The sequence below is a fragment of the Gorilla gorilla genome, chromosome 12, assembly GCF_029281585.2.
Source record: "Gorilla gorilla gorilla isolate KB3781 chromosome 12, NHGRI_mGorGor1-v2.1_pri, whole genome shotgun sequence".
NCBI lineage: Eukaryota > Metazoa > Chordata > Mammalia > Primates > Hominidae > Gorilla > Gorilla gorilla.
The window spans coordinates 70,695,418-70,711,290 of NC_073236.2; the positions used below are offsets into that span (position 1 = coordinate 70,695,418).

The window sequence follows — 15,873 nt, forward strand, 5'->3', positions numbered from 1 at the left end:
AGCATCTTCACCAGCAGTAGGTTCCATCTCAAGAAACCACTTTCTTTGCTCATCCTTAAGAATCAAGTCCTCATGAGTTCAAGTTTTATCATGAGATTGCAACAATTCAGCCACATCTTCAGGCTCCACTTCAAATTCTGGTTCTCTTGCTGTTTCCACCACATCTGTGGTTACTTCCTCCATTAAAGTCTTGAACCCCTCAAAGTCAGTTGTGAAAGTTAGAATCAACTTCTTCTAAGTTGCTGTTAATGTCGATATTTTGGCCACTCCTGCATGAATCACAAATGTTTTTATTGGCATCTACAATGGTGAATCCTTTCCCAAAGGTTTTCAATCTACTTTGCCAAGCTCCATCAGAGGAATCACTATGTATGGCAGCTATAGACATGTATTTCTTAAATAATAAGACTTGAAAATCTAAATTACTCCTTGATCCATGGGCTACAGAATGGATGTTGTGTTAGCAGGCATGAAAACAACATTAATCTCCTTGTACATCTTTATCAGATCTCTTAGGTGACCAGGTGCATTGCTAATGAGTAGTAATATTTTGAAAAGAATGATTTTTTTTTTTCAAGAAGTAGGTCTCAAGAGTGGGCTTAAAATATTCAGTAAACCATGCAGTAAACAGATGTGCTGTCATCCGGGCTTTGTTGTTTCCTTTAGATAGGACAGACAGAGTAGATTTAGCATCATTCTTAAGGGCCCTAGGATTTTCAGAATGGTAAATGATCATTAGCTTCAACTTAGAGTCACCAGCTACCTTCACTCCTTATAAGAGAGCTAGCCTGTCCTTTGAAGATTTGAAGCCAGGCTTTGACTTCTTTCTATCTATGAAAGTCCTAGATGGCATCTTCTTCCAATAGAAGGCTGTTTCATCTCCACTGAAAATCTGTTGTTTAGTGTAGCCACCTTCACCAACGATCTTAGCTAAATCTTCTGGGTAACTTGCCGCAGCTTCTCAATCAGCACTTGCTACTTTGCCTTTTATGTCATGGAGATGGCGTCTTTCCTTAAACCTCATGAGCCCACATCTGCTAACTCCAAACTTTTTTTCTGCAGCTTCCTCCCCTCTCTCAGCCTTCTAGAAATAGAGTTAGAGCTTTACTCTGCATTAGGCTTTGGCTTAGGGAATGTTGTGGCTGTTTTGATCTTCTATCCAAACCACTAAAATTGGCAATAAGGCTTTTTTCCTTTTTAATCATTTGTGTGTTCACTGGAGTAGCACTTTTTATTTCCTTTAAAAACGTTTCCTTTGCATTCACAACTTAGCTAACAGGCACAAGAGGCCTTGCTCTTGGCCTGTCTTGGCTTTTAACCTGCATTCCTCACTAAGCTTAATCATTTCTAGCTTTGAATTTAAAGTGAGGAACTTGCAACTACTCCTTTCACTAGAGCACTTGGAGGCCATTGAAGTGTTGTTAACTGACCTGATTTCAATATTGTTGTGTCTCAGGGAATAGGGAAGACCAAGTAGAGGGAGAGGGAAACAGATGGAGGAAGAGCTGGTTGATGGAGCAGTAAGAATACACACATTTGTCAATTAAGTTTGCTGTCTTACATGTGTGTGGTTTGTGGCACCCCAAAACAAGGACAATAGATAGTAACATCAAAGATGACTGATCACAGATCACCATAACAGATATAATAATAATAATGAAGGTTGAAATATTGAGAGAATGACCAAAATGTGACATACAGACATATAATGAGTATATGCTTTTGGAAAAATCGTGCCAACAGACTTGCTCAAATCATGGTTGCCATGAACCTTCAATTTGTAAAAAACACAGTATCTGCAAAGTGCAATAAAGCAAAGCGCATAAAGAAATTCTTGCTTTTGCCCACCCTACCCTCAATAGGAGGCAAGTATAAGTACGTTCATTTCCTCTTTGTTTATAATAGCAAAAAGTTAGAAACAAATTGTCTATGAATAAGAGAGCAGGTAAGTACAGGTGGTATGTTATTACGATAAAATATGACAAAATAGAAAAGTATGCAGTAGTTAAAATGAGCCAAGCAGCTATATGTATCTACACAAAAAAAATCTCAAAAACATGACATTAAGTATAAAAAGCAAGTTCAAGAAAAATACACACAATATGACCATTTAAAAAATAAAGTTTAGGCTGGCTGTGGTGGCTCATGCCTATAATCCCAGCACTTTGGGAGGCCTAGGTGGCCAGATCACTTGAGGTCAGGAGTTTGAGACCAGCCTGGCTAACATGGTGAAACCCCGTCTCTACTAAAATAAAATAAAAAAATTTAGCTGGGCATGGTGTTGCTCGCCTGTAGTCCCAGCTACTCAGGAGGCTGAGGCATGAGAATTGCTTGAACCCAGGAGGCGGAAGTTGTAGTGAGCCAAGATCGCACACTGCACTCCAGCCTGGGCAACAGAGCAAAACCCTCTCAAAAATAAATAAAATTTTAAAAAAAGTTTAATATGAATATATATTATAGCTTATGCACATATAAAAGTATGCAATATCCATTGAAATGATAAATCCCTAATTCATGATAATAATTATCTCTGGTGAGGAAAGAGAAATGGTAAGTCTACATAGGAGACGCTGCCTGTAACCTCTTATTCCACAAGCGTGGTTGGTGGGTAATGAGTGTTCATTAACCTTTTTTTTTTCTATACTTTTGTTATACCTCAAATATTTAATCACTTAAAAAATTGAAGTGAGTAGCAAAGACTGAACCTGGGGTTCATGAGGAGGCATTCGGAGGCTATCAGAATCAGCATTAAATACAAGACTCAACAGGTCACCCACACTGGTGGTAAAGGAGCTGAGTCAGGTGACAGCCACGTGGCTTCAGAGGTAGAAATGTGGACGTGGACCAGTACTGGGATTGTTTTTGTTGGGCAATAAAAAATATGTTGGTTTTGGCTAGCTAGCTTTGGATATGAGAACACTACTGTTCTTTGGTTCTGTTGACTACTTCTAAAGTTTACCTTGCTGTCTCCATCCAGACAACAGAAATGTTTCTGGGCACTGCTTTGTCAGTTTTTATTCTTAATTTGTATTTGCCACATGAGTAGTAGCAGGTGAAGGGTGGTATCTGTGATGTGCTAGGGTCTCTGTTAGGTGCTTTCCATACGTTAATTCATGAAAGTCTCATAACAACTCCATATGGTGGGCATTACTATCTTCATTTCACATATGAGAAAACAGACTCAGAGAAGTGCAATTACATGCACATGGTGGCGGAGCCCAAATTGGAAACCATAATGGGTCCTGGTCCAAAGTCTGTGTTTTCTCTGTTACATCTGTGGTGCCCAAACTTGGTATGTAACAGTGTACTATATACAAAGACACAGGAGACACATAATTTTTTTTTTCTGGAGCATAAATTGTACTCCAAAATTTGAGAAAGAACTCAACAGAATTTTTATGTAACATCACATATAATGGAATTATGGAATTATATTATGGAATAGAATACACATGCATGCACATTTTTAAGATAAAATAACTTTAAAGAAGTTCTTGCTTTTAACAAGGCACTTCATACTATACCGTGAGGCCTCAGGGGGTACACTTTTACTTCCTTCTACTAACAAGGGTACTCCAGAGGAAGGGATTGAGAAGCAGTGGACTACACTACTCTCACAAATCAATCTGTTCCCAGACCTGCTAAATTGCTCCATGGTGATTTCTTTTTACCATCATTGTGACCAACATGGAGACCCCTTAAACAAACCTTCTGTAGAGACGTTGCCTGTGTGCCCTTATCTGGAAGAAGTCTCCCTACAACTATTACACAAAAGAAACAATAATTTTCATCTGGCCTCATGTTGAGGCAATATTTTCTACCTGCATCCCTCTATATAGGGATAGACTGGCCAAATGTTAAAACTTCAAGAAGGATGTGGGCCAAGGGGAGCTGGAGACTCATGCTTTGAATCACTGTTGGGCCTACTGTGATGATTTGAGGTGGGATTTGTCCAGGAGGATTTGGGGCCATTCCTTAGCTGTTTATAAAAACCCCTAACAACAACCACAATAGTAACAACAACTAATGTTAATTGAGCACTTACTATGTGCCTGCATTGTTAACCCTTCCAACAGTTCTGTGAAGTGGGGTCATCATTGCATTCACTTTATAGATAAAAAAACTGAGGCACAGAGAGGTAAGACACTTGCCTATGGACTCAGGCCACATAATATCTCCCAATCAACAGGACAAGAGAATAAACAAATGCCCCACTCCCTCACCATTTGTCTTAATTTCGCCATCAAGCCCTCACACAACTAAAAGAACAGTACCTCAAAATGAAATGAATCCAAGTTCTTTCAAGCACTAAATATCTTAAGACTCTTTCTCCTTGTCGCTTTTAAATTTAGAAAAGGCCTTTAGAACTATGTCTCTTGGTAATGGCAGCCTGTAATCATTCTGCTCCAGGAATCAAGTGATGTCTTCAGAGTATGTCATTTTCCCCTGTGACACTAATAGCAAAACCACACTTTCAACCAAACCAAAGGATGACTGAGAAGGAGAGAGACGTGTGGTCTCTTGGTTTTCACTCAGCAGTTGGAGCCAAGTGTTCTTGGCTTCCATTCTACCTCCTTAAGCAATAAGCAAGATACTTAACCTCGTACCCCCATCTGTGAAATGCTGATGCTACCTCTTTACCTCTTTGTGAGGAGTATTTCCAAGTTCCGGTTTCCAAAAGCCCATGAAGATGAAATGTATAGCGGGCATAGGCTGCCTCGGGGAACTGTTTTCTTAAAGATGTCAGAGGGTTTGGGTGGTGAATTGTGTATGCTTATATTTGTTTTAAATTTAAAACTGTACATAATAGTAAAATCATGGGAAATCCTACAGTATAGTAATTAAGAATATGAACACTGGGATAGCGCTTCTTGAGTTCAAATTCAGGTTCCTACACTTTCACATTACAGTGGCCATGAGCTTTCTCCACCTCGATATCCCCATCTTTGATAATACATATAATAAATGTAATTCTCAAAACTACCAAATTAGGGGGATACTACTATTTCCTCTGATTATAGATGAGGAAAGTATACTAGGCTACTGGTATATAATAAGCCCTTAATAAAAGATTATATTTAGATATACACACATATGCATATATATGTACATACACATATTGGTGGCTTCCATTTGACTATTACACACATAAGAAACAAAATAATACATGCAGAGGCAGTATGTACTGGGTAGCTTTGTAATGTAATAGAAAAATCACTGAGTTAAAGCTTTTTAATTTTGTGAGTTAAAAAGATGGTGTTGCCAGTGAGTATATGAATGAATTTGAGCAAAGAATTCTGTCTCTCTGGGAATCATTTTCCTCAGCAGTAAAATGAGGTCAGTGGGTTGGATAAGATATAATAATTCTTTGACTCATAGTTGTTCTGTTATGCTTTGTTTTTCAATCTTGCAAAGTTTGGAAGAAAGGTGAAATTTCCAGTCAAAGATAATGATCTTGGTCTGCATATTTTAACTTTTGCTTCTTTTTCCAAATTACTGTAGAAATAGCTAACTGATATAATAGAGAAAATGTTTCTTCACTGCTGAAAAATAGGCAAGGATGCCAGAAACTTCGAATTTCTGCATGATGTGGAGCTGCTGAGGTCAGAGTAAGGGAAGGACCCACCACCCCGGGATCCTAGAGCACAAGAAGAAAAGCATGAGGGATGGCGGGGAAGTGAAGGAAACTAGTTCTTAACACAATAATCCAGCATCGACACCTGACCATCTTCCTTTAGCTTCATCTTCCTCTTTGCCTTGGAAAGACTGCTGGGTCTCTACTCTGCCTAAGATAAAATTATGCTACATATAAATGTTCTCATTTTCCTTAGCCTGAGCTCTTAACATTTTCAACAAGGATCTTGCATGATCTGCTGCAAAACTTTTCCCAAATCCCAGTACTGAAAAGCCCATGTGGTTCCATTTTTAAGTCACTATACTCAGAAAAAGTCTCAGCAGTTGAGAAGAAGAGGGCCAATTTTAGGAATTTGAAAAAATATCCCCCCTTTGAAATAAAGTCATATAAAAAACAAGGGAGCACATATAACCAATTCTAATTTATATTTGTGTTGAAGACATTCTAATGTATATTTATGTTGAAGACATACCTTCAACAGCAAGGTCATACACATGTGGAAAAATTTAGGAACAGGAAAGTATTCATAGGGATGAAAGATATTGTCAATTGAAAAATGCAATGGAAGCAGTGAAAAGTAAGCTGGGTGACTGTGAAAACAGAAGCAAAAACAAAATAAACAACTTAGACTGGTAATTACAGGATCTGAATGAAACATTCTCTCAGATGTCAAAAAAATAATAGAAAGATTAAAAAATTATACTTAGAATATAAAGAGATATTGGATAGATTCAAGAATCGAATGGACAGAAGAAATGTTAATCACAAAAGGCATAGAAGAGAAATGTTTTAAGCTGAAAAAGTTTATTAAGTCTTCAGATAGAATGGCTCAAGTACTACACAAAGTACTTTACAAAATTAGTGAAAGGACTACACCTGGAAATATTCTGTTGATATTTAAAAAAATATGTATGATAAAGAGAAAAGTTCTATAAGCAGCCAGGAAGAGAAAACAGGCTACCCACATAGGAGAGATATATTAAATTGGCATCTCTCCTTTCTAATAATGCAAGTTGACTATGTCTTTAGAAAATGTAAGGGGAAAGATAGTTAAGACAGAAGAGCTTTATATTCAATGGAAATATTTACCTGGAGGTGAATACAAAAAAATTCTCATATAAATAGTGACTTATAAGCCTTAATAGTCACATATTCTTCAGGAAAATCTTACCTAAAAAAAAGACTTAGCAAACTGAGGAATTAAAAATATATAATTAAAACAAGTACTGGAAAGGAAGTATGTGTGTGAATGTGTGCATGTATTCATACATATTCAATGAAATCCGTAAATCTTACAGTAAGTTTAGATAATTATTGTTAATATGTTTCTAAAATACAATGCAAATATTTCTTAAAAAGAAATTCAGCAAGAAGAATCAGTAGATATTTATTCAATTCTTGTCACTATCAAGGCAAGCAAAATTAACTGGCAACTGTTACTAGGATGCAAATGAAATTATACTTTTCAAATCATTGAAAAATTACACAAAATATCAATGAAAGTAAAAAATAAATGAATGAAAAAGATATATCAGGAAGTGCAAACAAAATTCAAGTTTAATAATATTAATTTTGGACAAAGGATATAAAGCCAAAAGCACTAAAGGTGACAAAAAGATTATTTTATATTGATTAGATGCACACTCCATAATGAAAATACACATAAGCAAAGTAAGATGATGTAAATTAAAAAGCAATGTGTTGGAAATTAAAATAAAACAGTCATGGTGGAAAATGCAAAATGTCTATCTTCATAGATCAAGTAAACAAAAATATAAAATAAAAATTGAATTAATGTTTCTTATAACAAAATTTTAATCATCAAAGTATACATATTTTCTAACATCCATGGATACTAAATAAAATTTGATCATGTAGTAGTCCACCAACAAAAATTAATAAACTAAAAAATAGAAATTATATAAATTGAATTTTTAAAAACTGCAATGACTCTAGAAATTGAGGAAAGGGTAAACAAAAATGTGAAAATTGTGAAACACTTTTCCTAAATCATCTTAAATCAAAAATAGTAAATATAACTATTAAAAAATTAATAATAAGAACAGGACATGTCAAAATGTATAAAATTCAACAACCATATCAGATTTAAAGTATAATTTATACTGTTAAAGCTTTTATTATTTAGAAAGAAATAAAGTATAGTGAATAATCTTCTTTTTTTTTTTTTTGAGACAGAGTCTTGATCTGTTGCCCAGGCTGGAGTGCAGTGGTGTGATCTCGGCTCACTGCAACCTCCGCCTCCCAGGTTCAAGAAATTCTCGCCTCCCAAGTAGGTGGGATTACAGGTGCGCACCAACATGCCCAGCTAACTTTTATATTTTTACTGGAGATGGGGTTTCACCATGTTGGCCAGGCTGGTCTCAAAATCCTGGCCTCAAGTGATCAGCCTGCCTCAGCCTCCCAAAGTCCTGGGATTATAGGTGTGAGTCACCACACTGGGCAATTATCTTTTATTTCGAGAAGCCAGAAAAACTTGCAATATAAGAAGCAGAAGGAAGGAACTAATAATAGTAATAAGATAAAATAATGAATCATAAAATCTAACAATATATAAAACAGAACTGATGAATACATTTAAGAAATAAACCATTAGGTAATCTGAATGGGGCAAATAAGAGAAAAGAAAATAGCTTTATACAATTGTAGGAAAGGGATATAACCAAAGATATAGAAGAGCTTCTGAAAATTAAAAAGATATGTGATAAATTTAAAATGTCAACATATTGGTAATTTCTACTGTTTCTCAAGTTAGAAAACACAATAAAAGCAATAACACAAAAAGCTGAGGTAACTGTCAAAGAGCTTCTTCAATAATAATTTAGGCTTTGATGGTTTTCCTCTGAGTTATATCAAACTTTGAACAAACGTTTGCTCTCTATATTAGTTAAGCAATTCTGCAGCTTACAGCAAGATTGCCTACTCATTTTTCCAAGCTCATGTAATCCTTTTACTCCCAAACTGACAGAGATTGTATGAAATAAAGCCCCAGAATACTCTCAATATTAAATATTGATAAGTAGTATCTTTCAGCTTAAATCAAATCCAGAAACACAATAAAAACATAGCAAACCATGATAAAGTTTATTCTAGGAATGTAAGGTTAGTTTTTCATCAGAAAATCTTTTATTTATTTATTTATTTTTGATACAGCACACTCTGTTTCCCAGGCTGGAGTGTATTGGCATGATTACGGCTCACTGCAGCCTTTACCTCCTATGCCTCAATCGAGCCTGTCACCTCATTCTCCTGAGTAGCTGGGTCCACAGGGGTGTGACAACATGCTTGGCTAATTTTTAATTTTATTTTTTGTAGAGATGGGGTCTCCCTATGTTGCTCAGGCTGGCCTTGAACTCCTGGGCTCAAGCGATCCTCTCACCTCAGCTTCCCAAAGTGCTGAGATTACAGGTGTGAGCCATTGTGCCAGGCCCATTAGGAGAGCTTTTGATTTAAAATTTTTACAGAGAGGTCAAAGGAAATAGAAGAAAGATATAACTATTTTGATATGGCAAAAGGGTATTTAATATAACAACTATTTCAGATAAAAAGTTTTAATAATCTCGCATTTGAAGAATCCTTCCTTAACAAAGTAGATAAAATGTATGAAGTTAGCATCCAATAAAATGCATAATTGTAAAACCCAATTGGGAATTAAAGTCTGAAAATTTTAGAATGTAAGAAGATACACAGGAAGATATACTAGCTATAAATATTAGAAAAGAGGACAGAATTAATCACAGATACTACAATCACCTTATTGGAAAACCACTTAAAAATTAACTGGAAAACTATTAGAACTAATAAAATGTTTCATTAAAGTGGTGGGATAAGAAGGCAGATGTGGTGGCTCACACCTGTAATCCCAGCACTTTGGAAGGCCGAGGTGGGTGGATTATTTGAGGTCAGGAGTTTGAGACCAGCCTGACCAACATGGTGAAACCCCGTCTCTACTAAAATGCAAAAATTAGCCTGGCATGGCGGCGTGCACCTGTAATCCCAGCTACTAGGGAGGCTGAGGCAGGAGAATCGCTTGAACTTGGGAGATGGAGGTTGCAGTGAGCTGAGTTCGTACCACTGCACTCCAACCTGGGTGACAGAGCAAGACTCCCTCTTAAAAAAATAAAAATAATACAAATAAAAGAAATCTACAAAAAACCTGTTAGAAACCTATTGTTTTCCCCAAAACTAATATTTCTGAAGCTCTTTTTTTGGCAGGGGATGGGGATGGGGGCTGCATGCATGGGCTTTTCTACAGAAAACCCACTGACAGGCACATTTTTGTAAATCATTTTATGGAGTTCAATAGAAGCCCATGGATCACAAACTATAGGTTCACCAGTCAAGAGTGAAGAATGACAGTTTGGAGAATACAACAGCAAAGCATTTCTTTCACAATGGAGGCAACTTAAAATGCCTGGGAAAAGAATGTTGACAATTAGACTAATTTGGAGAAAAAAACAAAACCGTACTGAGGGACGTAAACGAGACATGGTATATCCCTAAATAAGAAAATAAGTATAGAAAAAATGCAGTGCCATTGCTGCTGAGTTAATCTGTATTTTTCACACAGTTTGAGTGAAAATCCCAGGGATATCTGGGAACATAAAAAATTATTTAAAATGTGTGTGGTTGGAAAAATCCAGTAAAGACCAAGGAGATTTTCACCCAAGATTAGAAATGAGGATAGATTGGTCCTCCAGATGTTAAAACTAATTAAAACAATGTGATCCAAGTATAGAAACAGACAGAAAAACAGAACAGAACAGAAATTCCAGTAATGAACCCAAGCCTAGCAAAGAGTTTAACTGTTCAAGTTGTTGGTAAAAGATTATTACACAGTGGTGTGGGAAGAACTGGCTAATCAATCGGGGAAAGAAACACTGGATGTTGACCTTGTACCTTACATCATGATAAATTCTAGAAGAAGTACTAATTTAAATAAAAAATAATCAAAAGTACTATAAAGAAAGGTAGTAATAAAAAGGACAATGGCAACCCAATTACAATTATAAATAGGGGTGCTAAATTTCTGAATAATATTAAAAATACAGAATTCAGATATACATTAAAAGAATACATCATAACCAAATGTATACAGAAATACTAGAATGATCCAATATTTAAAAATGTTTTTTATGACATTCACTGTGCTAGTAGGTAAAAGAAAAATATCACCATCTTAACAAAAGGCAAAATTGCATTTGATTAAATTGAGCATCTATTTTTTTTAAATGAATAGTTGAACTTCCTTCACATGTTCTTATTTCTAAATGATGACACATTTGAAGTATTTCAATTAATGTAAGAACAAGACTCTCCTTGGAGTATCCAGGGACTCATATGCAGTAGTTAACATCATTTTATTCTAACAGTACTTAAATTGACATTGTATACTCTATTATACTAAGGAAGTGACCTGCAAACTTTGTTACAATCTATCAACTATTTAAACTGATGAAGCCAGGAAATCTTGGAAGAGCAACATGATACAGTACAAAGTACAGGAGTTGGACCAAATTTAGAATCCAGAATCAGAATACTAATTTGGCAGATTACTAGCTATCTGACCTCGGCAGGTTACCTAAACTTTTTGAACCTCAGTGTCCTTATCTGTAAAATTGAAGTAACAGCAGCCAAGATAGAGTATACTTGCTACTGCCTATATCACCTGCTGATTACAACAGAAAAAACAACCAAGTAGACTGGAAGGTAAACAAAACTGGTGGACTGGGGAGGAAAATTTAAACCTAGAGAAATGACCCAGACTACCATGAGGTCCAGAATTTCCCCCTCAACTCAAGTAGCTGCAAACTCCCCAAATATGGTGACAGACAAGTTTATAGATTCAGGAAGCTCTGCAAAGTCAAAATAGGGTACCCTGAAAGAAAACCATGCCCACACAAATAATCAAACTGCTAAGAACTAAAAAAGAAGAAACTGTGAAAACAGAGAAAAACGACGCATTCCATATATAACAATGATTCAAATGACCGCATAGTTCCTTCCGATTAGAAAATAGTAACAATGGTTATATGAGGATAAATAAAAAAGGATATATAAAGTGCTTGCAGATAACAGACACAAATCATAGGCATTATTATTCTAATTGGAGTTTCTTTACTATATCTTAATACATTATATTTATTTTCCATTCTATTTTTTCATCTTCTCATAGCTTTACCCTACGTGTATTTGATCCCAAGAACTGAATGCGAATACGGTCATTCCTCGGTATAGGCAGAGGATTGGTTCATGATCCCTGAGTATACCAAATCCATGCACTCAAGTCCTGCAGACAGCCCTGCAGAACCTGCATATACTAGAAGTCAGCCCTCCATATATGTGGATTTTGCATCCTGTGAATACTGTATTTTTGATCTGCATTTGGTTGAAAAATACCTGTGTATAATTGGACCCATTCAGTCCAAAATGTTGTTCAAAGATCAGCCGTATATCTTTGATATTATTTCTTTTGATTTACCCAAAACTTTTGCTGAAATGAAAGTCTTTGCCAATTCATGTCTTGCTTTTGAACAAGTTTTTCTTAATTCTATAAGGTCTCTCAAGTATTATACAGGTATCTTAATGGACCCTTTACTGTTTTATAGGGATATTGTGACAATCAAGTGAGATAGAAAAATACAAATTCCTGTGCCCAACTAAAACACTGCAAGTCATATATTTCAGAAGCAGTACTAGCTTGGAAGATCTGAAAGCCTGATTCTTTTAGCCAGTCTCCTGAGAAAGAGTTTCAGAGAGATCTTGCCCACATTTCTTCCATAGGCTGATGAGGTTGGGGGTGTGTCCATAAACCATGCTGTGCTTTCCCAGCTGACCTAGGCCAAGCAGTCACCACATGAAATCCACACAGCCTTCACCAAGGCATTTTTGGCTGTTGTTTGATGCACATTTGACCCATACAAAATGCTGCTTCCAGCAAACCAGGGACTCTACCCTCTGTTTTCTCTTCAGAACAGGAAACTAGCAGTAGTGACGTTAAGGTACACAAAAATTAGATTCCCAGTAGATTCAGAGGATGACTAATTCCAACAAGCATAACAAACCACAATGGGTCTGGAAGACTTGGCATTCTGATAGTGTTTATAAATCCCTGACCCCTCTGACCCTGTCAACTTCCCAGAAGCTGTGAGCATTAGCACACAAAGCACCTGCAAGTGATGTGTGAACCTGGTCTCTTGGCCAAACTCTTATGCATGGGGCATGGACAGCATGAAGCTGCACTAGGAAGCCTTGGGTTGTAGGAGGATGTGAAGAACAGGTGAGAGGGGTGTTTAGCTCCCCATCGCGGAACAAAAAACATCTCTGCATAAGGGATGGCATCATCTAAAGACTGAGCAAGACGAGGAGTCTTGAGATGGCTAGAGACACCTTCTCAGAGCTTCTTATCCTTGGCCAGTATTGAAGGCAAGTCACACAAGTGTCTTGGATTTTATGATTCTCTGTTGAACAGAAGGCAGCAAGGTAAACTGGAAAGAATGTGGAGCCTGGGTCTGGTCTGGGTTCTGTTTGCTATTCTTGGGAAGGTGACATGGCCTCAGTTTCTCCTTCTGTTAATAAGGGATCAGAAACTCCTGTTTTTTTGAATGAAATGCATGCATATAGTAGATCAGGTTGAAGGAGTAACAGGAGTTGAAAACTCGTACATGGTACAGAGCACTCTTTTTGTTACAAACCCTAACAAAGTCATGGGAAAAAAATAGGGACTAGCTCAAGTTTGCTGACTTCAGCTAGAAAATTTTACTCTATCTTGTTAGTCCTATATTCATTTCTATAAGAAAGTTAGAGAATAAAGTCTTCCTGTCCCCCCGTACTGGCCCTTCCTCCTTTTCTTTTTCCAACACATCCATATATGAGTCTCCCAATAATCCCACATGTGTTCCCCATGGTGCTTCTCTCATGTGGGCCATCTCACTATTTAAAAAGTGTACAATTTCATAAATGGGGGAAGACTATCCTCTCCACTCTCTAGTATACCATCCTAACTATGAATAAATGACATGACTCTGTTATTGCTAGTTTTCATCTGCAAGTAAAATGTGGCAAAACCTAAAATACTTTTGTTAAGCTAGATCTACCTAGTTTAACTACTTCTTTGTGTCAACAACATTCTTTTACACTATTTAAATTTCTTTTTATTTTGTGGTACCATAAGCCCTCCCTTTCTACTCCCTTCCTGGGTAATTATGAATAGTAAATATTTCAAGCTCTTACCTGTCTCACAGTGCACTTGTATCTGAAACCTTAATCCAAAATAAGTCTAATTTAAGTAAAAGAAAATATAGTCCCCCAATAATATGGTTTGCCAACATTTCGCTCCAAGTTAGCAGATGGAATCAACAATCAAATGTGAGATTTATCTTAATGTAATTTCATCATTTATAAAATTTCACCAATATCAGGAAATTCTATCAAAAGTAACTGAAGAGTAAACTAGCAGCAGGACCCACGTGCCCATACATAAGGTTAAAAACTTAGGGTAAAAGAAGGAACTATTAGATTAAAGTGATCAACAGGTCAAGGCTGGCACCAGAGCACAAATCTCAGAGCTACTCAGGAAGTGATGGACTTTTTAACAACAGAGATAAGAAGTATCCTTACCTGTCTTCTGTCAGTTTCATTAAGGTTGTTCCTCGGGTGGAGAAGACAATAAAGGACATTCTCAACTGTGGGCTGGAAAGGAAAAGAAGCTCTATTAGGACAGACAATAAGACTGCACATGCCACTCCCTTTAGGCTCCCTCCCTGTCCTTCCCTTTCTATCACGGCTGCCAGAGCTGAAGACCCATAACCCACAGGGGGCCTCCTAGGCTGGTGCTGCGGGTGTTGATTAGCCAGCAGTGGACTTGAAGTGTGGGTCAAAGAGAAGATACACTGGGTCTTCCTGAGGCTGCTTCTGACCTGATATCATTGCTTAGTGAGTGTGGATTACGAGTAAGAATGATAAACTTCATTGTTGCCCTGTGTTCTGTTTGAAGTGTGTCCCAACAAGGGGACCAATCTGTATGGTGTCTATAAAAGGGGATCCCAATAGGCAAAATTTGATAATGTTTCCACAGCAGCCTGGTGTATTCTCTAATGATGAGTTGCAGCTTGATGCCATCAGTTATTAACATTATATAACAAACTCCCTTTGATCTGAAAGTGGGATCACCATCAACTTTTAATTTCTCCTTGGCTTCCCAAGGAGATTATCCTATAAGGAGAGAATGTGCTGACTGGTCATAAGAATATCTATTCCATTTGGTAGTTATACTTCTCATTATTAATGAATAAATTGGCATGGTTTTTATATGGCAGTGCTCAGGAGCATTCTCAATGTAAGAGTCACACTCTGGAGACAGAAGCACTCTCACCTGAGGACGAACTTGTTTCTCAGTCTGCAAGATGGACCATCAGACTGCAGTGGATTCAGCAATGCAATGCCGTTCTGTGTGTCCAACTTGTTCTTCCGTCATAGCATCAATCTATTTCTTCACAATGCAATAACCTCCCACACCTGATCGGGCTCTGAACCTTGTAGTTCCAGTTCCCCAAGTGTTTCTCAAACCTGCCTCACTTCCCGTATCTTAGCTTAGGATCCTGGCCTCAATCGTCTGACCACTACAATTTCCTAGCTGGTGTCTTGCCTAGGAAGGTTCTTTGCTCCAATTCACTCTTCACACTGCTCCCAGAATTATTTTCCTAAAACAAAAATTAGAACCTGTCACTTATCTGCTATAAAATTTCCAATGACTCCTACTGTCTCCAGGATAAAGTCTGCATTTATTACCATGTGCCTGATGCATCTTTGGAAGCCCTTGGCATGGTGTTTAATATTTGATAGGAGCTCAGGCAATACCTGGTGAATTGAATATTGGTCCCTAAAACAGATCTCAGTTTTCTGTCCATGACCCCGTGCTGCCTGGGATTACTTCTCCAGCACTGGGGCAGCAGGACACCATGTCCTAAATGATAATAACAACAATCATAATGATTATAATAATATAATAATGGCCAACCTTACTGAGTTCTTACCATGTGTGAGATCATAGTGATTTGCAAGTATGATCTCATTATACTTGAACAACTGTATGAGACTGGTACCTATAGTACCAATCCTGATAGTTCATATCAAACTAACAGTTCCTATTTTCCACAAAAGGAAATTGAGGCCCTAAAAGATGAAACAATTTCCTTGAGGTTACACAGTGGGGGAGTGGC

At 37.1% G+C, this 15,873-nt stretch overlaps 1 protein-coding gene across 3 annotated transcripts in view; it reads right to left on the minus strand.

Annotated features, from left to right (window-relative positions):
* ANTXR1 (ANTXR cell adhesion molecule 1) overlaps positions 1–15,873 on the minus strand; it is a 236,348-nt gene that overhangs the window by 190,059 nt on the left and 30,416 nt on the right. For all 3 annotated transcript variants that reach the window (XR_010129955.1, XM_031008064.3, XM_055378912.2), the window contains exon 3: positions 14,273–14,344. Coding sequence is in view for 2 of the 3 variants with exons in the window: in XM_031008064.3 (XP_030863924.3) it covers positions 14,273–14,344 (72 nt within the window). In the remaining variant the exon portion in view is untranslated. The remainder of the gene's footprint in view (positions 1–14,272; positions 14,345–15,873) is intronic.